The sequence below is a fragment of the Ammospiza nelsoni genome, chromosome 9 (genome assembly GCF_027579445.1).
Source record: "Ammospiza nelsoni isolate bAmmNel1 chromosome 9, bAmmNel1.pri, whole genome shotgun sequence".
In the NCBI taxonomy this organism is placed as follows: Eukaryota; Metazoa; Chordata; class Aves; order Passeriformes; family Passerellidae; genus Ammospiza; species Ammospiza nelsoni.
This window is the reverse complement of record NC_080641.1, coordinates 12460461-12485516: the sequence shown is the minus strand read 5'-3', so window position 1 is coordinate 12485516 and position 25056 is coordinate 12460461. Positions and strand designations below refer to the sequence as shown.

General features: G+C 42.3%; 1 protein-coding gene across 3 annotated transcripts; it reads left to right on the top strand.

Moving 5' to 3' along the window:
- The first annotated feature begins 1 nt into the window (after window position 1).
- On the top strand, window positions 2–24949 carry SWT1 (SWT1 RNA endoribonuclease homolog). Of its 3 annotated transcripts, none has more exons than XM_059478184.1 (19): window positions 2–84; window positions 956–1030; window positions 3129–3187; window positions 3865–4618; window positions 5601–5672; window positions 5812–5868; window positions 6449–6578; window positions 6701–6802; window positions 8305–8493; window positions 8832–8925; window positions 10112–10248; window positions 10895–11043; window positions 12292–12430; window positions 13207–13352; window positions 14455–14663; window positions 14898–15026; window positions 21750–21816; window positions 22496–22560; window positions 23893–24949. In XM_059478184.1, the coding sequence occupies exons 2-19, from the start codon at window positions 965–967 to the stop codon at window positions 23996–23998; spliced, it is 2670 nt and encodes an 889-aa protein (XP_059334167.1). In that variant the 5' UTR covers window positions 2–84; window positions 956–964; the 3' UTR covers window positions 23999–24949. The 3 variants fall into 3 exon arrangements, 2 of the variants coding, with proteins under 2 accessions (XP_059334167.1, XP_059334166.1); XM_059478183.1 differs by lacking the exon at window positions 2–84 and adding an exon at window positions 600–700; XR_009418975.1 differs by lacking the exons at window positions 2–84; window positions 22496–22560; window positions 23893–24949 and adding an exon at window positions 600–700 and having other exon boundaries at window positions 14507–14663.
- The last annotated feature ends 107 nt before the right edge of the window (window positions 24950–25056 follow it).

Genomic DNA, 25056 nt, shown 5'->3' with positions numbered 1-25056 from the left:
GGCGGAGCCGCGGCGGGCACGGCCCGAGCCGCCCGAACGGCCCCGACAGCTGCCGCGGGGCCCGCCGGGGAGCGGCCGAGCGGGGTGAGGCGGCGCCGCACGGCGTCCTGTGAGGAGGGAGGAAGAGAAGGGAAATAGACGGAAGGGAAGGGGAGCTGTGTTTGTTGGCAGCGCCCCGGGTGCCTTGCGGGCCCCCGGGCTGTCCCCTCGGAGGGAGGGAGCGAGGCAGGAGCTGTCGCCCCTCAGTCCCCCGTGAGAGGCTCCTTCAGAGCCCGGTGCTGCCCGCGCCTCAGGGCGGAGCGGGTCCCGGGGTGCCCTGCTCGGGTCTGGGATCTGGGATCGCCTCGCTGGGAGCTCCGGGTGAATCCACAGCTGCCCTGAACTTCCTGGTGGTGCGCGCTGTTTGTGTGGAGGGGCTGCTGCGGGATGTCACTGTAATTCCTCCATCCTCGGAGGGGCCGGAGGCGGCTGTCACACAGCCGGGACTGCCTTAGACAGTCACAGCTTCGGCTGGCTTGGAAAAGCCCAACGAGCCCAAGCTGTGCCCGATCCCCACCGGGCTCCCCAGCCCAGAGCTCTGAGTGCCACGTCCCGGCCTTGCTGGGACACCACCTGCAGGGATGGGGACTCCAACACCTCCCTGGGCAGCCCCTGCCAGTGTCCGATGGTCTTAAAACTTGTAATGCGGCTCAGTGTTGAAGTATGCTAGTTTTTGTTTGTTTGCTGGTACAAAATAGCTGTCTCCGGGAGGTGTAATTGCTGTCCTTTCTGCTCTGGCGTCCCCTCAGATTTGAATAATTAATTAACCCTGTTCAGGTCTACTGTGGATCTGTAATGAGGAAACAAAAGAAGACTATTATAAAGTGTTTTTCTCTGTGCAGTTAAAACTTATTTTTAGCTCATTTGGATCTAAAAACTTAAAACAAGCAATAAAGACAGCACGCTTTTTTCGCAGGATTTGAAGATGTCTAAAAAGAAGCTGAAGAAACTGTCTGGAAAGGAAGTCTCTTTGGATGGCCAGGATGACAAAGTAGGAGCAGAAATATTATTACTTTTATATCTTAATTCAACCTCCTACATTCAAGAGAACATTGTTTAGCAGCCTTGTGGTAGAAGGATGAATTCAGTTTAAAGACAGAGTCATAAAGAACAGCAGGAGGGTTGAGTTGGGCAGATAAATGTGTTTTTCTTCAGAAGCTGTGAGTAGTATGGGTATCAGAAAATAAGAAAATTTTTCATTTTAGTGTATCTTTCTGTTTGAGGAAAGTTGGGTTTAATGCTGGTGCTGAAACCAGTGCTGTTTTCTTGCACTGCTCTGTAACTTGGATAATATATCCTAATTTTCTGATTAACCACAAGTTGCACTTCACAGCATTTTGGTGAGTGACTCTCAAATATTTCCTTCTAGCCACTGAGACATAAATTAATGACCAAAATTCTCAGCATATTCTAGTACATACTTGTACTAGCTGACTCTAGTGAGTCAGCTTTCACTGAATCACTTGTAAAATGCAGGTGCTACAGGAGTTGTCACCTTTGGGTCATACTTGTGTGTAGTTTCCTATTGTTTTTTATTGTTTGTGTCCAACTCCTGACAAGTTATTTACTCTTAGAAGTACAGTACATAGTTGATAAATCAGTAGTTTATTAAATCCACACTTAAATTTGCTAGATTTTTTTCCTGTTGGATTTTGCAAGGAATATGTATAAAGTAAGAGAGCTTTTACTTGTCTTCTCAAAAATTTTTTGCAGCTGTTAATAAATGAGCATGATTATGGCCTTACAAACTGAATTATTCATGTTAGAAGCTTTCTGATCATAGAGAAAACGTTGTTCAAAGTCAAATGTTTGTAACTATTATTTCTTGCCCTGGTTTCCTTACTATTATTCAATTTGTCTTAAAAATAACTTGTCCTAAGATGCCTTAGTGTTTTGGGTTTTTTACTTCTGTAATACAAAGGGTAAACACTTGGCTGAAAACCTCATACTGCAGTTTATTGCCCTTTCTAATGCCTCACCAGTTTGCAGAATACACCTTTAAGAGCAAAAAGATGAGGAAATCTCTAACAGGAACAAGTGTCCTGGTGTGATCCCAGCATGGGTGGGAGGTGTCTTATACCCCAAACTGGTTGTGCTGGGAGGAGAGGAACAGTAAGAAAATTTGCTTATGAGGATTAAATTAAATGAAAACGTTTGAGAAAAGGAGGAGGTAGGTTGAAAAGAAATAATAAAAATGTCATGAAAACTCATGGCTGTCAGGGAATAGGCCTTGAGGAGAGAAATGAGCAGCTGGAAATGGGTTTGTTATCACCAGAAGTTGTCCCAGGAGCATCATGAGCTCTGCCTACCCCAGGGGAGCTCCTTCAGTGCTTTCCAGCTGCTGGGACAGCAGGGGGTGCATGTGGCCCCGGGGGGAGCCTTTGGAATTGTCTGTCATTCTGTTTGTTCTTTGTATTGCTGGTATTGGTCCTGCAGCTCCAGAACCAGCCACAGGCAGAAGTTCTTAGAACTGCCTTAGTTTAGGACTCCCCTGGTTTCTGCAAGCCTTTGATTTTTGCATAAAGTGCTCTCTAGTGTGGGAATAAACCAGCTAAGGCTTCTCTAGGTAGGAAAAATCACTGCAGAGTGACCTGATGGCCTCACTGAGTCAGCAGGCCCCAGTTATTGAAAGAGTGAATTATTTGTGAAAGGATGAACTGTCTGGAACTTCCTTATCCAAAATAATCCATGTGTTACCATTATCTGTTGTAACTTCCTGCACCCTGCTGTGGTTTGGGGAATCCTCAGTCCTATAACCCAGAGGTGTGTAAAAACTACATGTGGACATGGTTTTACCTGAGTGAGTGCCTGTGGGTTGATCATGGTAGGAGTGTTACTATCTCAGGTCTGTAGTTGCCACTGCTGTAGTGGACCCTGTTGAATCACTTTGTAAGCATTAAAGTGCTCCATGATTAAATCATGAAGTGCTGTTAAACCCTTTGCACCCTTATCTTTGCATGCACATCCTTGGCACCCTTTGACCTTAGTGTTTCTCTAAGCAGCCAAACCACCCAGTTTTGACATTGTCTTATGAAGGCTTTTTTTTCAACTGCAGTTTCATCTGTAAGGTCCTGATTTTTTTTTTTCAGAACTCTGAAGACACAAGATCTTACAAGCACACTGCAAAAGAAGAAACAGAACATCAGAGGTAAATTCTCAATCTGTCATTAAATAGAACTATTTTAAAATATAACAATGCTGAGGACTTAATGCTGAAGACTTTTTTCAGCCTGTTCACTAAATATGGTGTTTTAACCAGTCTTTCTTTGGATATTTTAAACCTAGTGTACAGTAAATATAATTACTGAGTATTTTCTCTGCTCTTATTAGGAAGTTTCCTAATAATTTTCCATAGAATTAATGATTTCTCTAGAAAGGTATTATATTCCCCTCTGTTGTTCCCTTTCCAAGTTCCTCAGCCAGTGCAGGATAAACAGTTTGAAAGCTGTGTGTGTTTTGGCACTGTGTGACCAAACTGACCTTTTAGGTAACACACCTCCTTTATCACTGAACTGCTGTTAAAACTTATCTGTGTGATAAGAAGAAACTCGACTGTGTAGGGTGTCTCTCAAACCAGCAGTGAATGCAGAAGAAGCTTTTTCTCCATTTTCTGGAAGCTAAAATGGCTGTACAGTGGAGAAAGGTAAATCCAAAAAATGCCGTATCGAACTATTGAAGGATAACTGTTGCTTCAAGTTCATATTTAGGAATATGGTGCTCATAAATTAGCTTAGCTCTGTCTCAATGAAATGCAGATGCCTTTTTTGTTGCTCTTTTCCATTAACTGAGCTAAATTACATTACTTTGTTGATCATGTTTCTGTAGGTCCAAACCAGAGAAAGATGGGCACGAGAAGAAGCGACACCGAAGTTCTCGTGCTTTTGATGATGCAGATGGAAGATCCCAGGAAAAATCTCCAAAGAGAAGCAAAACCCCAGATAGTTCTTCAATTCATACAGAAACGCAGAAGAAAATAGTGATCCAGTTTAAAGCCAAAGAAATCAAACATGGCAAAACCACCCGCATTCCTGATGTGGTGACTGCCAGCAAGGAAAGAAGTCGCTCTGATGGAAGAGAAGGAAAAAGGCTCTGGCACAGCTTTGAGCTTCAGAGGGACAAGGCACTGAAGAAAAAGAGAGAGAAAGCTGAACTCTGTAAGCTCAAGCTAAAAACAGAACAAGCTATGATAGAAAAGTTTAAGTCCTCTGTGTATGAGGTACCACATAAAAAGGCAGAGAGCTCAAAAAAACGAAGTGAGGATGTCAGAATTCCCAAAAAGCCACCTGACAGCTCTGCAGGGATTGGGCATGGTGACAGACCTGCCAGTAAGGAGCCAAGTGTATTATCTAGCTTCTGGGAAGAAGAGGAGGAGGAGGAGGAGGAGGAAGAAGAATACAAGGACTTTGCTGAGAAAAAGAGGCACACAAGTAAACACAGATCATCACACTCCCCATGTGAAACTCCACCACGACTGGACTCTCGAAAACGCAAGAAACACAGCCCTGGTTCTCCTAAAGCTCCTGAGCACCCAGGAACTAAAGAAGGAGACTTGGAAGCCACAGCATTGTGTTTTAAGCAGGTAATTAGAACCCGTTCTTTGTATTATGTAGATGTTTCAGGATGGCTTCTTAATGGCAGATTTATATGAGCAGACTGTCTTCTTACAGAATCCAGCCAGGTTTCATAGCTAACTAGGTGGATTTTTCTGATCCTAATGTAAACCTTGTTTCCATGTTCCTCAGCTAAATGTTAAACAGATCAGAAGAGTAAAGGTCTTGGGACTGTGTCTGCTCAGATGCTTCCATGGCTTTGCTTTGCTGCTGGGGGTGTGGAATACTTTAGTTTAGGTACAAATCAGCTGAATTTTGTTTTGAGCTCATAAGGTTATTTCATTTTTTGAATGAATAAACTGAAGCAATGAAAACTTGCTGCCAGACAGCATTGCTAGCAGAGTGATGCCTGGAGAGCTTGGGGTGGATGTGGGACTAAATTGGTATGTGTGCTGCAGAACTTCCCTTTTATCTGTGATGGGTTTGTTTCTAAGCTCAGGTTGTGGTGCAGAGCCAAACACAAGCTGGATCTTGATCCATGGGGGTTTTTTGCTGTTGTTCTGGTGAAGATGCCCAGCAAGTTTGGAGATTCCAGTTTGTGTTACAGTAGTGTGAACATTTTATGTGTATGCTAAGAGTTATTACATGCAAAGCTGGGGAGTCATTGAGGTTGGAAGGCACCTCTGGAAATCATCCAGTCCAGCCCCCTTGCTCAAGCAGGGTCAGCCAGAGCTCACTGCTCAGGACAAAGGATGGAGACCCCAAAACCTCTCTGGGCAGCCTGGTCAAGCACTTTCATTGTAAAAAAAGATGGGGGTTAATGTTCAGATGGAATTTGCTGTGTAGTCCAGTCATTTATTTAAAAGAAAGCCATGCATCTAAGCCATATTAAAATGATACTGTAGATGCTAATAATTGTAGTTTGTGTTCCCTATTCACTTGGGAGTACCCAGTGTTCTCTAAAAAGCCCTCTAAGACTGGTGTTGTTCTTCTGTTCCTGCTTGTTTCTAGAATGTTGAGGGCCCCTGCACATCTGACTCCTACCAGGGAGGTGAGGTCAGGAAGCCTGTGCCTGTCCCAAAGGTGAGTGAGGGACTTGTTTAACACTGCAGGGCTGTATTCCAAAACTCCTGACATGGGGATCCCTTTTACCTCAGTATTCCTTGATATTTTGTAATGTTGGCTGGGTGTGTGTTTGTGGTGTTTTTAATTCTCCCTACAGAGCTCTGAAGACTTTCCACCCCTTCAAGACAGTCAGAACACAGAAACAGACCAAGAGGTTGGTAATGCTTTCATTTAACACTTCTGTATTGTCTTAAAGACCAAGGGCACTGAGGTTGTGTAACTGGACAATTCCATGACCTTCCCAAGTATTTGACATTGTTGACTCATGGTCTACACTCAAATGTAGAGCATTTATTTAAAAAACTAAGCAAACTTGCTGAAGTGTTGCTAATCAGGAACTTTCTGAGATAAAGTGTGTCTTTCTGTTACCATGTGCAACAAAAGGGCCTTCAGAGTTGTTCACATGCTCCAGCTATCTCATGTTTCATCCTTTAACTTTTTAGTTGGAAGAGAGACATCTTTTTTAAGAAGTGCCTGTTAGGAAACTTGCAGTTTGTGTAGCAAAAAATGCAGCAAAGTTTTTGAATACCATGTAGAAAGGTCATAAATCTTTCTAGGCCATATTTTGAATGTAGAAGTTCTTGTGGATTTGTATTTCCTGTACTGACTTAAAATTTTTCAGACATCATTTTGAGCCAACTTTAACAGTTTTAATGCAAAAGTGTCTTTTTGGGGAATAATTATGAAGTGATTCCTTCCAGTGGATTACACACATGCTCATTTTCTCCCTGTAGATGCAGATAGTGGAAGACTTGCATGTTGCTCGTGTGGAGAAGAGGATGGCCCTGTCTGTAGTGCAGACCTGTGGAGAACTTACAAGCATGGAGATAGATCTTCCAGAACAGGATTTAAATACTTCTGCTGGTATGGCATGATTGGATCTGCTTTGCTCTCTAGTGGCAACAAGTAATTACAGTTATTGATGGTATGAGTAAGGAGCACACAGCTGTGTATTTCTGCTGTTTTCTCTTCTTCTTTTCCCCTAGGGGCTTTTAGTTCTGGTCTGAACATCCTAGTGGTGATTGACACAAATATAATGATTAGTCACCTTGAGTTTGTGAGATCCCTGAAATCTGAGGATATACCAGGTATGTAAATATGTTCTGATGAGTAAGACATTGTAAGAAAAACAGATGCTGTGAGAGCTTCAGGATACCTGAAGTAAACCAAGCCCTGGGCTCCTTTAAAAGGCAGCAGGTTTCATGCAGATGCAGAAGGCACACAGAGAGCCTGGTTCTGTGAACCCAAACAAGGTGCATCCTAGGGAAACCTCAGGTGTGGAAGCAGAACCTACTGTGCTCACGGCCCATGTACCTGCAGAAAATCATGGCAGATGCTCCCATGATTATGCTTGAATTCTTAGCAGTAAATAAGTCTTAGCCCTTTCTGAAAACACAATGTAAGCATTTAACCCCTTACTAGTGAGAACTCTATTTTCTCATCTCCTTTTAGGATTTCTTTTTCTAGAAATATAAAACTATCTAAAAAGTGTTAGGCTGTCAGTGCTTCGTTTCTGTCTTGGTAAAGGTGGCAGAACTGAGCAGTTTCTCAGGAATTCAGAATGCAGACCCTGGCTTTAATATTTGCCTCTAATATTCTGGGAAGCTGTGGGTTATTTAATGTTTGCAGGATTGGGATTGTCCATGTCAGTTCTTGGTAGGCACATCTGGAATCTGTCAGAATGCCTAGGGTGCTTTGATGCTTTCAGCTAATGAATACACTTATTCCAGCCACCTGGAAAATGCCTTTCCTTAGGGCCTAAGTGATTATCAGGAGTGTGTCAGGCTGTATTTCTTCTCTCAGGTTAGGAATGCTGCTGTCTTATGTACACTGAAATGCCTTTTTAGAATACCAACACTCCCAATGTCTGGTCCTGCACCAGACCCACTATGTTGAGAAGGCTGCTGATTCCCAGCCTAATTTATTATAAAGCACATAGTTATTAATGCCTTTTTCTAAAATTCTGTTCTCATAATATGAAGGAGAAAGAAAACAGTTGAAGTATTTGTCATGGGGAGACCAACAGAACAGTCATTAAACTTCTAATTTACCCCTGTATTTCATATAAAAGCTTTAAAGTTCAGCCCATACTTACCTACAAATAAAACCATGGTCCAATACCCACACTTTCTGTTCCTGGTTTAGGAGTGCTGGTTGGCAATGAACACCAGCCCATGCTGCTTTTTTTGCTGCTTGTTTTGGCGCAGTGGCTGCTGTGGTCACTGGGGTGTGTGTAGCCTGATGTTCCAGCTGCTGTTTCTCCTTGCTGCAACATCTCACAGCAAGTGTGTGCCAAGACAATTGGTGCAAATATGTGTTATTAATGCTGTCAAAGTATTCTGCTGATTAAAATTGTGTCTCCTTTATGTTTGCCCGCTACTGTCACTTTTCTATGTAATCAGTGTAGAGGGAAGTCAGCCTTTTTCAGCTTCTTTTCAAATGCTAGTTTCTTTCGAGCAAGGACTATGAAAACTACTGGCAGAAAGGTGTGAACTCGCATAAAGATGATGCTTGAATTGAAAGTTCTCTGTAGCCGTTTGTGTTGCTCCTGCAAATACCTGTTTATTGGTGATGGTTTTCTTCCTTCCAGGAGTTGACAGACTTGCATTAATCATTCCCTGGGTCGTCCTACAAGAGCTGGACAACTTGAAGAAGGGGAAAATGTTGCAGCATGTTCGGGACAAAGCTATCCCTGCAGTGCAGTTCATCTACAAGTGTCTCAAGAACCAGGATTCCAAACTGTGGGGGCAATCCATGCAGCTGGCTTCTCAAAAAATGTGTAATACATGTGCAATCCATTTGTGCTGGGTACTTCATCCTTGCACTTCACCTAGTGGCAGCCTTAGAATTCTGAGTTTAATGGAGACTTCTTCACTCTGCTGTTTGCTAATTAGCATGAGCTAATTTCTTACAGCAGCCTTCAGAGTGTATCCAAGGCTGTGGCATGTGAATGTCTCCACTACCTATTGTTTTACCAGTTGTTTCTCACTTTCACCTTACACTTGTGTCCTGGTGTGGGGAGTGTTAAATATACAGAGAGCACCATGAGTGCACTGAGGTGTTTGTGAGGCTGAGCTGTGCCCACATCCCTCAGCTGTGCCTGCCCTGCCTTTGCAGATGGGCTGAGTGACGAGAACAACGACGACCGTGTCCTGCAGTGCTGCCTGCAGTACCAGAAGCTCTTCCCACAAGCTCTTGTTGTCCTCTGCACGTGAGTTCCTGGCTGCATTTAGCTCTCCTCCCACACTGCTTTCAAAGCAGGGCTTAAAGAAAGAGCACTTTCTGATGTGAGCTCTTGGAAGGGCAATCACCCTATTAAAAGCTAGAGTAAAAGGATGTAATAAACCACTACAACTGGAAATGGAATCACCTTCATGAGCTTGAGTCCTGAAATAGAATTCAGCTTACCCAATATTCAATTTTAAAACTTGTTAAAGCATAGCTTTCTCAGATTTTATTCTAGTTTCTCATTAAAAAATATTTCTGAAGTTACAAAATAGAAAAAAATATGTGAATTAAGGATTGAGATGCAGTTAGAGACTTCATCCCTGTTCCCAGCCAGGTGAGCAGAAGCAAGGAAGGCATTAATCTTAGAAAGAGAAGCTGGGGATGGATTTGCTGCTGTTCCTGTTTGTAAGGATAACAGCTGACCTCTGGGTATTGATTCTGAATTTGATAGGAGCAGGTAAAGCCAGCTCAAAGCACTAATACTCCTTGGCTCTACTTGCTCTGGTCTTGGCCAGAACCAGTTCCTGAATGGTTCAGTGAGTGAGATTAAAAGTCTGGGCACCATTTGGGTTATTCAAGTTGACACAGGTGGCTGTTAAAAATGCCATTTCAGTCACAGTGTTCATGGGGTCATGGTGGTGATTTTAGGTTTCACTGATCAAAAAACAGGAGGTGACTTCAGAACGGTTTTCATCCAAAAATCTGTTTATCCTCCAGCAATATAAGTGGGAATTTTTGAGAAAGTACTGGGATGCAACTTTGTCCTGGGTTTTTAAAGTAGTTCTGCTGGAGCAGAACCTCAGAGTGGCATCTGGGATAAAGATTTGGCCAGCAGAATGTTTCGAAAGGGTCTCAACAAGGAGAATTAACTGCAGCCATCAAATAAGATAGTGCTGTCTTAGAATTATTGCCTGCTTTGCTTTCTGAGATCATAGTAAGTAAGCATCACTGCTGTAGCAATTATAGTACTGTTTTCTTAAACCAAGACCCTGAAACACTTCTCAGTCTGTTTCTCATTTTTACCTAATTTTCTGGTTTAAATTTTTGAACTGCTTCTAATTGCTTAAAAAAAGAGAACTTCATCTATATAATCAAGTTCACAAAAAAAGTTTTCCAAATACAGTGTGCTGCTTTTATTCCTTTGTTGACAGCAATTACTTATTTTCTAGGGATGATAAAAATCTGTGTAATAAAGCCATTGTGAGTGAGGTCAAGGCATTTTGCAAAGCTGATCTGGTCACTGCTCTGCAGAATGTGAATGTAAACAGGCCCCAGAACTCTGAGGAGCTGCAGCAGCCAAAGCAGGGTGAGTCTGGGGAATATGGTGGTTTGTAAAAATCAGTGGGGTAGAGGAAGAACAGTTGCTACTATACCTTCACTTTTCCTATGCTTTGAATCTTTATTAATGGTTTTTTTTGTTTGGGGAAGGTTTTTTCAAAGGTTTTCTGAAAGTTGGAGATGTTAATTAAACCATCTCAGAGTTCTAGGAAATTAAAATATGACATATTTTTATTTTATAGAAAAAACCACTGCATTAATTTCCTGTGTTTAGAGTAATTTAAAAGAACTTTTTGGGACTGAAGGAGGTTTTTTTTTCATTTTTCCAAAGATACAGGCACAGCTTACAGAGATCCTCTTGTGCTTGCTGATAACCCTGCTGGCTGTATATGATCTAAGTTATTTAAGGAAAAAAGAAATGTGGAGTAAGATCACTAATGAATAATACTCTGGGGACATTAACCTTCTTGGTTAGTAGCTCTTAATTAAAAGACACACAGTACAAGTGGGTACAACTAGAAATAATTGAAACTTAATTAGGTGAAGCACACCTGCTTTACAAACCAAAGTGCAGTGTGTCTTTATTTATGGGGACAAGTTCTTCATGTGCCATCAACATGAATTAGATATAAACCCAGTTTCAATAACTGCCTTTTGTGTCATTGATTTGACAGATACAGAATTTGGGAAGACAAGAGCTGATGCTGGTTTTACTGCACAATTCCCAAATGTGCTTCCAGACCTTGAAAAGAACTTAGGAGAAGCTTTGTCTTGTATTTTGGAGACTGAAATGAAACTTGCATTTGGAAACCTATGGATGGAGGTGGTTTCTTACATCATTTTACTTGATATTTTGATTATTGAAAGGTTTGAATGTCCTTGATATTTTATTGTTGTTAATACCTGTGCCAAACCAAAGCCAAGTCATCCAGGTCCCTGATCATTGTCAGGGAACAGCTCAGTGCTCACTTCTAATATTTCATTTTATAGCAAGATTATCCTGTTTGATCATTAGTGTGCAACACGTGCAGTATTTTAATAGAATTTTAATGACACAGTAACAGGGCTGCTGCTTTCTCAGTGTGAAGTTTCAGAGTTCTTTTTATTAGTGGCATTAAAATTCTATTTCAGTTTTGCTACTCAAGTAAAACCCTGCACTGTAAATACATCTTGCAAGAAATCATTCCATCATGTTCTATATAGTATCAGGGTATTTGTTGCAGGCATTTCTTCCCCACCAGAACAGATGTGGATAAAACTGTTCCCACCTAAACTGATTCCAGTGCAGATGCAGAATGACAAGGGTACTAATGAGGACCTCTAAACGTGCTTGCAGAAGTATGGTTTGCAGAAGATACATACCCATGTACAAGACACTTTCAAATCATCCATGCTTTACTTTAGATTCCATTTTGTAGCTGGAATGGGGTTGTTAAAAGTTTAAATTTATTGCATATAAGCCTCTGTGGCTTTAAAAATCCCCCAAAATCATGGGGTGACTGTTGTTTCCCAAGCTGCCCTGATTAGCTGCTTTCAATCACTTCTCTATTCACTTAATTAATTTCTTTAAACATATCTTCAAGCACTGGTTTCACTCGATAGTAATGAATTCTCAAGTTTTTTGCAACACACGTATTTTACTTCATGTGTAAGTAGTCAGAGTGTTTATTTTTACTTTGTAACAGTACTGGAAAATCAAAGGCAAATTTACTGTTGTTCTTTTTATTCTTGTTACTGTTGGCTTTTGTGCACAAGTAACTCATTGGATCAGTTTTGACAAAAATCAAAAGTCCTAAGATTTTTTGAGGAATGAGAAACCACAAATCATCTGACTGATTGATTGTGCATTTCTTCTGAATGAGCATCACTGTTTAACCCATGGTGCTGCTGAATCAAATGTTTATTAATAGATAAACTTTTTTAAATCTGGTCTTATTTCTGAGGAATCACTGCATTTCTCCTTCAGCAGTCACGAATCATCACATTCTTGAAGAACAGAGCAGTTGTGAGATTTATAGGAACATGTCTAAATGAAAACCAGCCTTTGAATTTATGACATACTCTCTTCCAGATCCTGTATCTGAAGCCACCATGGACCTTAGCAAACCTGCTGAAATGTTATAAAAAACACTGGATGGCTGTTTTTGGTTATGTAGTGCCAAGGAGTTTACTTTCAAGCATTGAATGTCTTTCTAAACACCTTTATGCAGGTAACAGTCCCTGAGAAAGTTAATTGTAAACTTGTAAAAAGCCTCCATGTTCTGGTTTGAGTTATGGAACTGGCTGTGTGTATTAATGGTCACCTGGGTCTGAATTATTTTTAAAAAGCAAATAATCCTTTTCCCTCCTTTGCCTCCATGTTATATGTGACCAAATGATCTGCATTTACCAAAAAAATTATGGAGGAGCAAAGGATATTTAATGTGGTATGTGAGGACAGGGAGGTTTGTTTTAAAAAGAAGCAAACTAAAATAAAACCTCCACAAACCTTCCATTTGTTTAAAGATGTCTTTGAACATTTGATTTTGACAGACCTGGTGAACTCCCCCAGAGGGTGCTGGGCAAGGCTGCCAGAGCCCCAGGAGGGTTTGGACAATGCTCTCAAGGATGCACAGGGTGGGATTGTTGGGGTGTCTGTGCAGGGTCAGGGTTGGACTCTGATCCCTGTGGGGTCCTTCCCACTCAGGATATCCTGGGATTTCTTGGTTCTGCCTCTTTGGGATATTGCTGTTCTGCAGAATTATTTTGGATATGCCAGTTGATCCTTGTGTAAGATCCCAGGATAAATTTGGAAGACTTGGTTAAAGAGTGAGCAATCTCGTGCATGTTTCTCTGAGATTGTTGTACCTGATGCTTCTGAACCATTTCCCTAGGCTTTTCAAGTGCTTCTGTTAATCTAGGTATTTCAGTATTAAATTTGCCTGCCAAGACTGTTAAATCCTAACTTGTTTTTTTCCTCCCTCTTACATGAATGTCTAAACATCAGATAAACCATTTGACTCCTCAACAGTGCGTGTCCTACTCCAGGAATCCAAAAACTTGCTCCATGCTTTCAGCTGCAGGTCAGACTACAACGGTGTCCTGCCCCAGGCTTATGCTGAAGTGGCAAAACTCTGTGAGACCCTCGGGGGGGTAAGGGCAGTTTTGGTGTTTGTCCACCTCACCCCATCCTCAAATTGTTCGTGTTCCAAACGTGGCTTAGATTTCCTAATTATTCCCATCATTTCCACTGATTACTCCAGGAAATGTTGCTGGGGTGTTTTTGAAATGAAGAGACCCTGACTTTAACTTTTGTTTTCATGCAGTGAATATCTGCTAATACATTTTTTCTCTAATATAAATGTGTTAGTATCAGAAGGGTGACTGAAACCCATTATTTTGTCTTAGTTTTCTATTACATTTGTATCTGATGGGCCTTAGAGGTTAAACTTGCTGTTTCTGACATGGGTCCCATACTGCTGTTCTTAAGTGTGTTACTTCAGCTTTCATTGTCTGTGTAGCTGAAGAAGGGATTCCCTTTTTGGGAATGTTTGTGGTGGTTCTGCTGGCCCCTTTTGCGTTCTCAGAAGTTGGTCTTCATTTCCAGCTCAGCTCTGAGGAGGAAATTCCAACTATCTTGGTTTATGGCTACTGTCACTTCTGAATGTAATGATGTAAAAACTGGAGTCATGAGCATGGATGAAATATTTGGATTTATAGGAAAGAAGATAGGTCAGAACAGCTGTCAAGAGTTCTTGGTGTCTTTGGAGAAGGATGAAAGGGAAAGAAAGGTCAGGAGTCACCTGTGCTGGGACCTCTGTGCAATGCAGTCAGCCCTGAAGCTGATGTTCTGTGTCATGAGAATCAGGCTCTGTCGGAAAACTTTGTCAGGAAGGAAATTCCTCCCTGCCAGGGTGGGCAGGCCCTGGCACAGGGTGCCCAGAGAAGCTGTGGCTGCCCCTGGATCCCTGGCAGTGTCCAAGGCCAAGTTGGACAGGGCTTGGAGCAAGCTGGGCTGGTGGAAGGTGTCCCTGCCCATGGCAGAGGTGGCACTGGATGGACTTTAAGGTCCCTTCCAGCCCAAACTATCAAGAGAGGCTTTGGAAGCAGAGACTGTAACCAAGGTGACTCAAAGAGTTCAGCCTTGATTTTTTGAGCATTGCTAAAAAAAGATGTGTAGAAGTGTGTAGATTCTGGTTTTCTGAAGTTAGGAACCAAGTACATTGATTATTTGTTTGCTGAACTGTTTTATAAGGTGAGGGCAGACAGTGAGCAGGATTTATCAGAAGACATCATGGTTCTTTCAGAAAATGCTGCGTGTGAAAAAATGGAAGCCACGATGCCCAATCTGCAAAGCACTGAGGAAAAAGAGCCACAACCCAGCTTTCATGTGGCTCAGGAAAACAGGCACCAGGAAATCTGGTCAGTCCTGGAAGGTGTTTGGAACACCATGAACTTGTACAGGTACAGCTTGCTAAAAGGACTCAGAGCTAACACATTACCTTAGATAACTTTCAAAAAAGCACACTTTAGAAACCATGCTTTTTTTACCCTGTAATTAATCAATTTAGTTTAATTGATAATGCCCCCCCAAAAAAAAAAATCACACAGAAGTTGGGAGCATGCAAATTGTTATGTGAGTCAGAGCTTTTTTATTAACTGCTTTTCTATCTCTTCTTTATTTCTTTTGAATTTCAGTATTGAGCTGTTCCAGAAGCTGGACCCCAGTGCAGCGACCATGGCTGGCAAGGCCTCGTTTGAGGAGGCTTTTCTGGGCCTGCAGAAGCTGCTGGTGGCAGTGAAGGACATCCGTGAGAGCATTGGCAGGTGAGCGCTGCAGCTGGCCACAAATGTGTCACAGGCACCTGAAGTCACAAAAGTCTGAAGTATTTCAGCACCAAACCACTCTTTATTCTGTGTGCTTGGTGACATGATTTGCAGTAAAAATCCTGCTGCCGAGGTCAAGGCTGCCTTAAACCATTGGTAGCAAAAGATCAACATGGAAGTGTTGCAGATGTGGAGATCTCTGGCAGGGAATTGCCTTTGATGCCTGGGATTTGTTTTCCAGTGTTTGACCAGCAAGTTGCCTCTGCTCAGGTGTAACTGGAGCTATTAATGATTAATCATTATGATTAATACATCAGTTTTGATGGCAGGAACTTTGAATAATTCAGGGCATTTGTGTTTCAAATGTGAGGCCTGCTCAGATGGGGACAAAGTTCCAGTAGAGTGAAGGTTGTAAAGTTTTGGGGTTTTGCTGTTCCCAGTTCTTCATGATAGCCATAACAACAATCAGCTGCATTTTTTCTTTAGGCAGGATAATATTCCCTCTGTCTTCACAGAATCACAGAATCCCAGAGTGGTTTGAGTTGGGAGGGACCTCAAAGCCCATCCAGTGCCACCCCTGCCATGGGCAGGGACACATTCCACTGTCCCAGGTTGCTCCAAGCCCCATCCAGCCTGGCCTTGGGCACTGCCAGGGATCCAGGGGCAGCCACAGCTTCTCTGGGCACCCTGTGCCAGGGCCTGGCTCCCATCACAGGGAGGAATTCTTCCCCAGTATCCCATCTAACCCTGCCCTCTGGCAGGGGGAGCCCCATCCCTCCACTGTTTTTTAACAGCACAAAAAATTGAAAGTTTCAGGAAGAATAAGGAGTCTCCTGTGTTGTCTTGGCTTACTCCTTTTTACATGGCACTGAAATATAGATCCATTCAAAGAATTACAGTCTCTCTTTCAAATATAAATTATCAAAATATTATAAAAATTAGAAGCAGAAAAATATGGGTAGGAATGTGAACTTGAGCAGCTGAGTGCTGATGGATTAAATTTATTGCTGGTGGGTTTTTTCCCCTCTAAGGAAATTGTTTCAATCAAGTAGGTTACTGCTAAACTTTGCTCTCTTCATTCTGATACTAAAGTTTTTGCAAGACATCCTGTGGTACCAGTTTATAAATGTGGTGGATGAGATTAAATGGGAATATGGACTATTCAGAATGGTTATTTTTGTGTTGCTGAGGTATTTAATTTAAAACTGTTGGTTTTCTTTGTGGGAGAGCTCTGTAAAAATAAAACCTCCTAGTAATAAATAAAAATAGACAGGCTGATTGTTGGAATGGAGTAGTTTTGCTGGACACTTTGGAAATGCCTGCTCTGATGTGCAGGTTTGCAGTAGGTGGCATTGTGGAGCAAGTAACGGGGAGAATTTGTTCCAAGCATTTTCTGCATTGGCCTTGAGTGGAGGGATTTAGGGAGTTTGAGAGCTCTGAGGAGCTTTTCCAAAGAGCCAGGAGCCAGGTTAATGTCTCATTGCAGTTTTATGAATATTACAGAGTATTAAAGCAAAAATTCAGAAGCTTTCATAGAACCAGAATGGGTGGGGTTGGAAGGGACCTTAAAGCTCATCTGTTTCCACTCCCTGCCATGGGCAGAGACACCTCACTTTCATTTTGCTCTAAAACTGACCTTCCAACATATTTATATTTCTTGATTTTTGAAAAAAATGCCTCTCAGTGACTTAATCTAATGGCATGATTGCAGAAAAGGAGGCACTGGAGAAAAAACAGTGAGAATGTTCTGTCTTGAATATTTGGAGGTAGCACAGCTTTTAGTGATCGAATACAGCTGATTCTGTGGTACATTCTGATCCCTGCTGTCCAGAACAAAGAAGAGAAAAAGTGTCTTGTGGAAGTTTGAAGCTTTACCAGTAAATGATGTTGAAAGTTCAACTGCATTAAAAGTTTAGATTTTCAGATTGTTAAAAACAATTACAAAAACACGATAATGCTTTTTGAGATAAATGTAATGATACCCTTAATCATAAAAAAACCACCAAACTACCCAGTGGCACTACCCCAGCTATTCAGGCTTGATGGCCAGAACATGTTAATGACAAGTACAGATACAGAAAAGGAAAAAAAAAATCTGTTTCATTGAAGATGTGTGACAGCTTTTGGCATATTACCCTGTTCTGGTAATTTCTGTAACACCGTGCAGGTTTTTTTATTTTGTCTTGATTTCTTCCACTAATAGCACTGGTAGCAGAGTGTGTTTGTATTGCACAATTCTGCATGCCAGCAATGACAGCCTTCAGGTCTGAAATTAAGAATAATCAGTACAGTGAGCATGTTCTAACTATATACATTTGCTGTTGGTAATGGGCAAATGGTATGAAACCTCTGAAATTTAACTATCCAGTAAAATTGTGAAACCATTACCTGATTTTAAATAATTTTGGATTGAGGTTTTGTGAGTGTTCTCAGTGATGGTTTATATTTGTATTTTGTTGGGTATTATTTGGAACCAGTTAATTGGGACACCTTATTTAAAGTCTCTTAAATTAACCCTTTAAAATGAAATAATGGTTTAGATTAGCTGATGTTTGCCCTCAGCTGAATAGAACTTGTGATTCCAAGTTTCTATATGCAGCCCTAGGGAACTGGACATTATCTTCATGTTTCCTGCCAGGTTTCTTTTAGATAAGAAATCCTTGTTCATAGGAAAGAAAGAAAATTCAGTCTTGGGTGAATTGATGCACTTATTTCAAGTTGGATTTTTTTCCTTTCATGTCTTGGCTAAAAAAGAATTTTTTTGTTCATATGCCAACTTGAAAATCAGTCACATCTTATAGCATATGCACTTAGATACCGGCCTCCTAAATATTTATACTAATATGCTGTCACCTGTAAAATATTTGTCTGTTACTGACTGCATAAGGAGCCTGAGTTCTGCTTTTCTAATATATTATCTAAATTGAATTTCTCTCACACTCCCAGTGGTTTGGAAAAATGTGGTTTAGTCCAGGACTCTAGAAATGTTTGTAAATTAAAAGTGTAATTTCTTAAGATTTCAGTAGTGCAGGAGAGTGTTACTATATCGGCACTGATCAATGAACTGAAATAATTTAAAACAATTCTGCAGTGTTAGTAGTTTTAGTACAGAATTCCTCAGATGCAGAGAAACGGTGTCCTCTATTTTTTCAGCTGGTCAGTGGAGGAATTGAGGTCTCTCCTCTTTGGTGTCTCAATAGAGAATTGTCTTCATTCCCTTAGGCTCTGGTGTCAGTTAATAATTTCTGCCATAAAGTCCCAATAAAGTCTCTAGAGGAAGAGCTCTGCCTTCAATCTTCTCTGCACACAGTCTGTTTTTGGTAGTAAAATGCACATTAGCTCCCTGTTCAAAAAATATCAGACATTCCAATCACTACTTGTTTGATCTTCATGATTTTATGCATTTAGGTGAAACCTGAAACAGAACTTAACTGCAGCCTTCTCTGCTGCCAGCCCCAAACTGAAATGCTGTGTTGTGCCAATTTTAATGACAGCTGTAAGAAACAAAGCTCGAACAGAGCTGGAGGTGGGCAGTGCTCCCCAGGGGACAGGGCAGAGGTGGTGCTGTGCAGCTGCTCACACCCTGGTGCCTTTAGAGCAGTCTGGAAAGCAGAAAGGTTGCAAACATGGGGCTCTAAAGCTACAGTGCTTGGAGCCTGTAGAGCCAGGGATGCCAGCAGGGGCTGACAGCTGAGACAGTTTGATCTATTTCTTATCCATTTCTATTTATTACTGTATCTTACACCTTGTGCTTGGCATCAGATGATTGACAGGACAGGAGATAAACATTGGGAGTGGTTTGGGAAACACTTGAGATGAAATCATCAAGTCTGACTGTATCCTTTCTCCCTCCTGCCCCCAAGACAGCATTTAACCTCCAATTGGTGGCAGATATCCATAGTCTTTTCTTGGGTCTTTCTTTGACATTCCCTTCTTTACCTCACATGCTCAATATTTCCAGAAAACTGTGTAGAACCCCTCTGGAGTTCTTAGGCTGAAGCTGAAGTACAGAATGGGGGGTGTTGTGGTGTGGCTCTGCAAGGCTGTGCTGATGCAAAGGCCAAGTGATTCCATGGATTTCCACCCTCTGCTTCTGAAGCAGTGTGGAGAGAGGAGCAGCAGCAGTGGTTGGTGTTGTAGTGCTGAGGTTCACATGGCTGCTTAGAACAGTTGGATGTAAAAGCCCTTTGCTTCATGGATTACTGATTTACAGGCAGTTCTCCAGACATAGTTCTACAGTTGAGGCAGATGTTTTATCACTGAGACACTTCCATTGAAATGAGGGCAACTTGATTTAATGAATTAATGGAGGCAGAGTCAATGCTCCTACAGACAGATCCAAATTTCCCAGTGTTTCCCATTCCCTTAAAATGTCCATCTTCCATAGCACAGGGGGGTGGCTACAGGTGATGAAAGGAACATGAAGTGACTGAAAGCAGTAGGGAGCAGTGGTGCTGAGAAATCATTGCTCTGCAGACAGGAATGTGTCCGTTTTGTACAGAAGAATATATTCCCAGACTGGAACTGGTGTTTAACCCCTGTTTAGCTGCAGACAGCACCAGGCTGTTTTGTGAGTGCTGACCTGTTGGGAATCTGTGGGGGAGTTATGGTGCAGCTCAGCAGCTTCCCGGGGTTCTGTGTGGAGTGAGGGCTCCCCCCTCAAAACAACAAATCTCTTACATTGGGAGCTGCTATAAAACTTGGAGCCAAATGTCAGACTTCTCATTCCACAGTGCAAACCCAGAAACCATTGGCTTCATCCAGGCAAAGGCATAAAATGAGGTACAGGGTTTAACATGAGGTTACTTGGATGATTAATTACACAATTTGTTTTTTTTCCCCAAAGAGCTGGAAGCACAATGAGTTTGTCCACACACCTGAGGTCTTGCAGGGATACACTTGAGAGTGTTCCCTCCATCCTTCCTCTGGAGAGCTCCCATGGCCAGGTTTTCCAATGGCAGCTCAGTCCTTGGCACAGCAGGAAGAACAGGGATGGACAAATTTTGCCCCAGGATTTTGTGATGGCCTTGGGGTGAGATGATTCATAACACCTTAGCTTTTATGTTGTGTCCACTTGTGCATCCAGGCTGATGGCAGCAGCCAGGCAGGTTCTGCTTGGACTGGAGGGAATGATTCCATGAGGAGTCTGCCTGGACTGAAGGGAATGAGTCCATGAGGAGTCTGCCTGGACTGAAGGGAATTATTCCATGAGGAATAATTCATATAATTCAGCCTCTCCCAGGTTCAGGATGCTCTGCTCCTGCTGCTGCAGGTGCTGGGTGTGATAGGCAGGGCTGGATAGCCTGGAGCTGCTGGGGTGGGCAGTGGGAGCTGCTGGGTGTGGGAGTGCGAGAATCCCACTTTGTTGGGTGGGAGTGGGAGCTGTTGGGTGGGGATAGGAGCTGCTGGGGCAGTGGGAGCTGCTGTGCAGTTGCAGCTGCCAGGATTCCCAGCGTTTCCATGGAGGGTTGCTGGCAGCTTCTCCCTGCCGGCGTTTTCCGCTGTCAAAGCCGATTGTCGCTGAGGTGCCCGGGGAAGGCTCTGAGGTGTTTTTAGGCAGAGCAGCCACTTGGTTCCCTTTCTGACTCCTATTAAGGCAAACATTTTGGGTACTGCTTCTTAGGAAGCGGAGGGAAGAATGCATGACTAATTTTTGGTGATAATTCCTATGAAAAATGATGAGAAAAAGCAGTGGACGCTCTGCTTTTAGAGGGGACTCAACAATAAATCCTGTGCTGTGTCATGATCTTCTAGCCTGCTTCAAACACAGGCTCCTTTAACTGGTGTTTTTAAACTTACTCTGTTACTTTCCTGTGCTTTTTCAATTCCTAATTAATTCATTTATAAATGAAGCTTACAGCTTGCAAGAGGAGGGAGAGAATTTGGGCACTTTCCCATGGGAAAGTAAATAGCGCTTTCCCCAAAAGATTTTCTTTTTCCAAGTCCAGTCATTATCTTAATCATGATTTAACTATGTAAGACTTAAAAATTCAGAATTTTCTCAGTATTTCTTAATATATATAAGGTGTTACTTGTGTTTCAATTTTGTGTTGATTTTAAGGTACATTTTTCAGCATTTAGGAGGGTTCTGCTTTTCCTGGTGAATGCAAATGAAGTTACACTGAGGTGGAACTGAATTGCATCTGCCTGAATAGATGAGGATAATTAATTTTGTTAAAAACCAAGTTCTTTACTGGATTGGCTTTGGAGCCTTGTGGAAAAGGATGTCCATCAAGAAGCTTCATTAAAGCCACCTCTCTTCAGCTGTTACATCCCACTGGCCCTTGGCTGTATTGAGTGGAATTGGTGCTTATTAGAAGTAACAAAAATGGAAAGTGAGTTGCAGCATTTGGGCTGCACGTGGGAATCTGGAGGGAATGAGTTAAAGCTGGGGTGGGAATGTTGTGTGTGAGCCCAGGGGCCTCACTGGTGGGCACCAAGGGGCTTTCAGTTAATGCTGGGTTTCCTCCCTCATTCAGAAATGGCTCACAAAAACATGGAGGGAATTGTTAATTAGAAAAAGCCTCCAGAAAAGTCCTCACAGAAATAATAAGCTCTTTAATTCTATTAGAGTAGTGGAAGGGAGAATTCTTCAAAGTTCATAATTTCCTTTTTGTTCAAGTAATTTTTTTTTCCCTTGAAGATTTCTGACTTATTTTTTTAACTCTTTCATAGACTCCTTTTCTGCTTGCTTTAAATCATCTTCAAACTTTTCTTTTTCAGAATTTTAACCCCAACCAGCAGTTTCCAAGATATTTGGACCCTCTATAACTTCCTCAGAAGACATGAGGTATGACGTTTTCTTTGGGATTTGATCACTTCACTTTCAGCTTTTATTTCAAGAAGCTCTGAGGTCATGTCTCATCACTGTATTTCCATTAAGAATTTTGATTCTTTGCTCTTATTTATTAGTTGTTGAACATAAAGATAGATTTTGGTTGGATTTCAACAGGTATTTGAGTTGTTCCTATGATTTGCTGAGTGCTCACTTGGTGTGAATGACTTGCTGTTGAGAATAAAAAGCCTTGTAATGAATGTTTTTAGTAGAATATTTCTGTTTAATATGTTACATATTTCAGGCTTGCAGTGCTCTGCTGTGCAGGGAAATATATTTGGGGTTTGGGCCTTCAGATATATTTTTGGAATTGATGCAAGTCAGAGCTTATTTTATTTGAGATACACACATATATCCAAAAATATGTATATGTAAATAAAACTATAGGGTAACTTGAGAGGGGAGGAAAAATTCTTGAAGGTCTTTTAGATTTTTGCTGAAGTGGTTAGAAAATGGAGCTGGAATTAGTAACATTAGATTTAATTGCAAGATACAGGATGACATTTTTAATGTACTGTCTCAACTTGAGAACCTGTTATGGAATACATGAGTTCTATCTGCTACTCCTACTGTATAATTGTAGAAAACATGTGATACTTGATAAATTACTGTATTAATTCTTTCTTTGTTTTAGATCAATAACAGTCTGAAGTTCACTGCTGAGGAGCTGTATGAATGTGTTTCACAGGAGCTCTACAGGTGAGCCAGTTACTCACCCCACTGGGGGAGCAGAGGCAGCTTTTTCACCTGTACTACCAAGGTACCATCAGAGGAATCATCTGGGTCAATAAAAATCCCCCTTTGTAGGAGTAGTGTAGGGAAAATAAATGTTTTTTTTTTTTTTTAATTCCCTTTTTAATTTTAATGCCCAATTAGCACAGAGCAGGAGAGGACAGAAATTAAATTTGACCTGAGGCATCAGTGCCTGCTTGGAGATTTTCAGCTGTTGAAGGGAGGTGTTGAGCCCTCTCTCCTCTGCCAGTGGTTTCTGGCTCATTTCTTTATGAATTTGTGGCACTGAAGGTTTGTGAATCCAGGCTCTGGGAGGTTTCTAAAATGCCATCATGGATTTTTGATAATTCTGAGCTGGGTAATAAAGGGCAGGTAACTGGATTTTGCTGTTGTGTGGGTATGAATGAGCTGTCACTGGCCAGGATCAGCTGAGTGAAAGGCTGGAGGGTGAATTACTCTAAAAAGCTTCCATTTGCCTGGATTAATTCTGGGTCCATGAATCTTCTGTTAAGTTTCATGTGCAGTTTGCAAGCAAGGAGACAAAGTTATTCAGGGAGGGAGACATTCAATATTTATATCAGTAATAAAAAACAGTTTAAAAGCTTCACTCCCCCAGGTTGATGACCTGTACTGATACAGGCATAAAGAAAAGAGTGTGTGGAAATTCTGCACTCCCACAAGGTGATGGCTCTAGACCTCTATAGATACAGGCGTAAAGAAAACAGTGTGTGGAAATCTGTGCTCAGCAGAGTAGAGCAGGTGCTTTGGAGACTTCCCTGGCAGCCCTCAGGCTGTGCTTGGGGAACTAACTCAGTGACTGGGGTTTTCTTCCTTTTTTGAGGAGCAGCTTTGAAATGGTCTTTTGAGAAAGGTTTGCAAAAGATTCTAAGTTAGGCATGTTTATATGTGATCAGGTTGACATTACTCTTTTGAAAGGGTCTAAGTTGTAAGGGGGTGTATCCAGATCCTTATTTTGAGTGTGAGTACAGGCTATGTCAGTGTGTGAAGGAAGGATGGTTGAACTGAACCTTCCAGAATCCCAGATCTCTGCAGAAGGTTGATGTCAGTGACCTCTCCTGACAACTTTACCTGCCCTGGAAGGGACCAGGGGCTCTGCCTGTGGCAGCTGTGCATCAGCTGTTGCAAGGAGCTCATGTGAAATCCTCTGATGTAGCAGCTGTAGTGCAAAAGTCACTGCTGCTGCTTGAGTTTGATGGAAACGTCCTTGAAAATGTAAGGAGTATTTGTAAAGATTGCTGTTGTGCCGTGTCCTGCTAACCTTTCTCTCCTGTCTCCCAGGGAGAGGCTGGAAGTGGGCTGCTGCCAGCTGGCCCAGCTGGAGCAGACGCTGGAGCAGTGCCAGGCGTCCGTGCACAGGGAGGCCGAGAGCCGGGGCTGGCTCTGACCCGGGCTCAGCTCCGCCTCCTCGGGGGAGGAGAGGAAAAGGGAGGCGCTGGAGGAGCCTGGACCGTGCCGCCTTTTCTTCTCGAAGGTGCTGGTTCGGCTTGGAGTTGAAGGGAAAACACAGTTTCACGTGGATATTAAATGTTGGGATTTCTGCTGAGAATTCTATTCAGTACTAGAATGTTCTGTCTTGAGTGAGGATGCTGCTGGATAGGCATGGATAGCCAGGAGCAGCAGGGCTGCCTTGGTTGCAGCAGCTGTGCTGTGCTGCTTTGAGCACCCAGCGTTCCTGAGGAGCTGAGCTGTTAATGGTTGGATAGGAAACCCCTCTGTTTGTTTTGCTGGTAGTTTACAAGTCACAAGTAAGAAAAAGGAATCTGTTGTGTGACCCGAGGGTAGGAAGTAGCTGAGTGCAAGGCCAGGAATGGAGGACTGACCCACACCTGTGTGTGTCCTGTGCAGTGAAGGCTTCAGAGAGGATGTAGAATGGGCAAAGGAGCAGATTGATGCCTGTTTTTCCTTAAGGACAGCACAGACCCCCCACCCACACACAAGTGTTTGTCCCATACCCCTTTTGAGAGGAAAAGGGCTTTTCTCCTTTGTTTGAGCAGGCATTTTATATTCATACAGTGGAAAGCTGCTAGCAGTGCTCTTGGGGAAACTCCTCCTCCAGCTCCTGCCACATCCTTCTGGAAGGTGGGCCTGGGTCCTCCCTGGATATCCCTCTGTGGCTGCACTGCTGGCTGCTTTCCAGAACTGCTTTAAGTCCATGAAACTTCCCAAAAGCCATTTTCTAAGGCCTTTAATGCTACCTCTTCTTGTATGTATTTGTACAGAGATGAGCTGACTAGCAAAGTTCTGAAGTGTCTATTTTGATACTAACTTTTGGATGTATTTGTAAATTCTTGATTGTAAAAATGTAATTTATTGTTACATAAACATTGTGAGTTTATTCAGAGTGGCTCTGCCCAGTCCCTGTGGATTCAAGTGCAGCACAGTCCTGCCAGGGAGTGGGGTGGAATTCCTGTTGGAGCACAGTGACTGTGCAGGGCTGTTCCC

Excerpts from the sequence above, each read along its gene's own strand:
- SWT1 (XM_059478183.1), top strand. The coding sequence starts at position 665 with ATGGTCTTAAAACTTGTAATGCGGCTCAGTGTTGAA. Across the intron at positions 3,188-3,864 it reads GAAGAAACAGAACATCAGAG|GTCCAAACCAGAGAAAGATG; the intron begins GTAAATTCTCAA and ends ATGTTTCTGTAG. Across the intron at positions 22,561-23,892 it reads GTTTCACAGGAGCTCTACAG|GGAGAGGCTGGAAGTGGGCT; the intron begins GTGAGCCAGTTA and ends CCTGTCTCCCAG.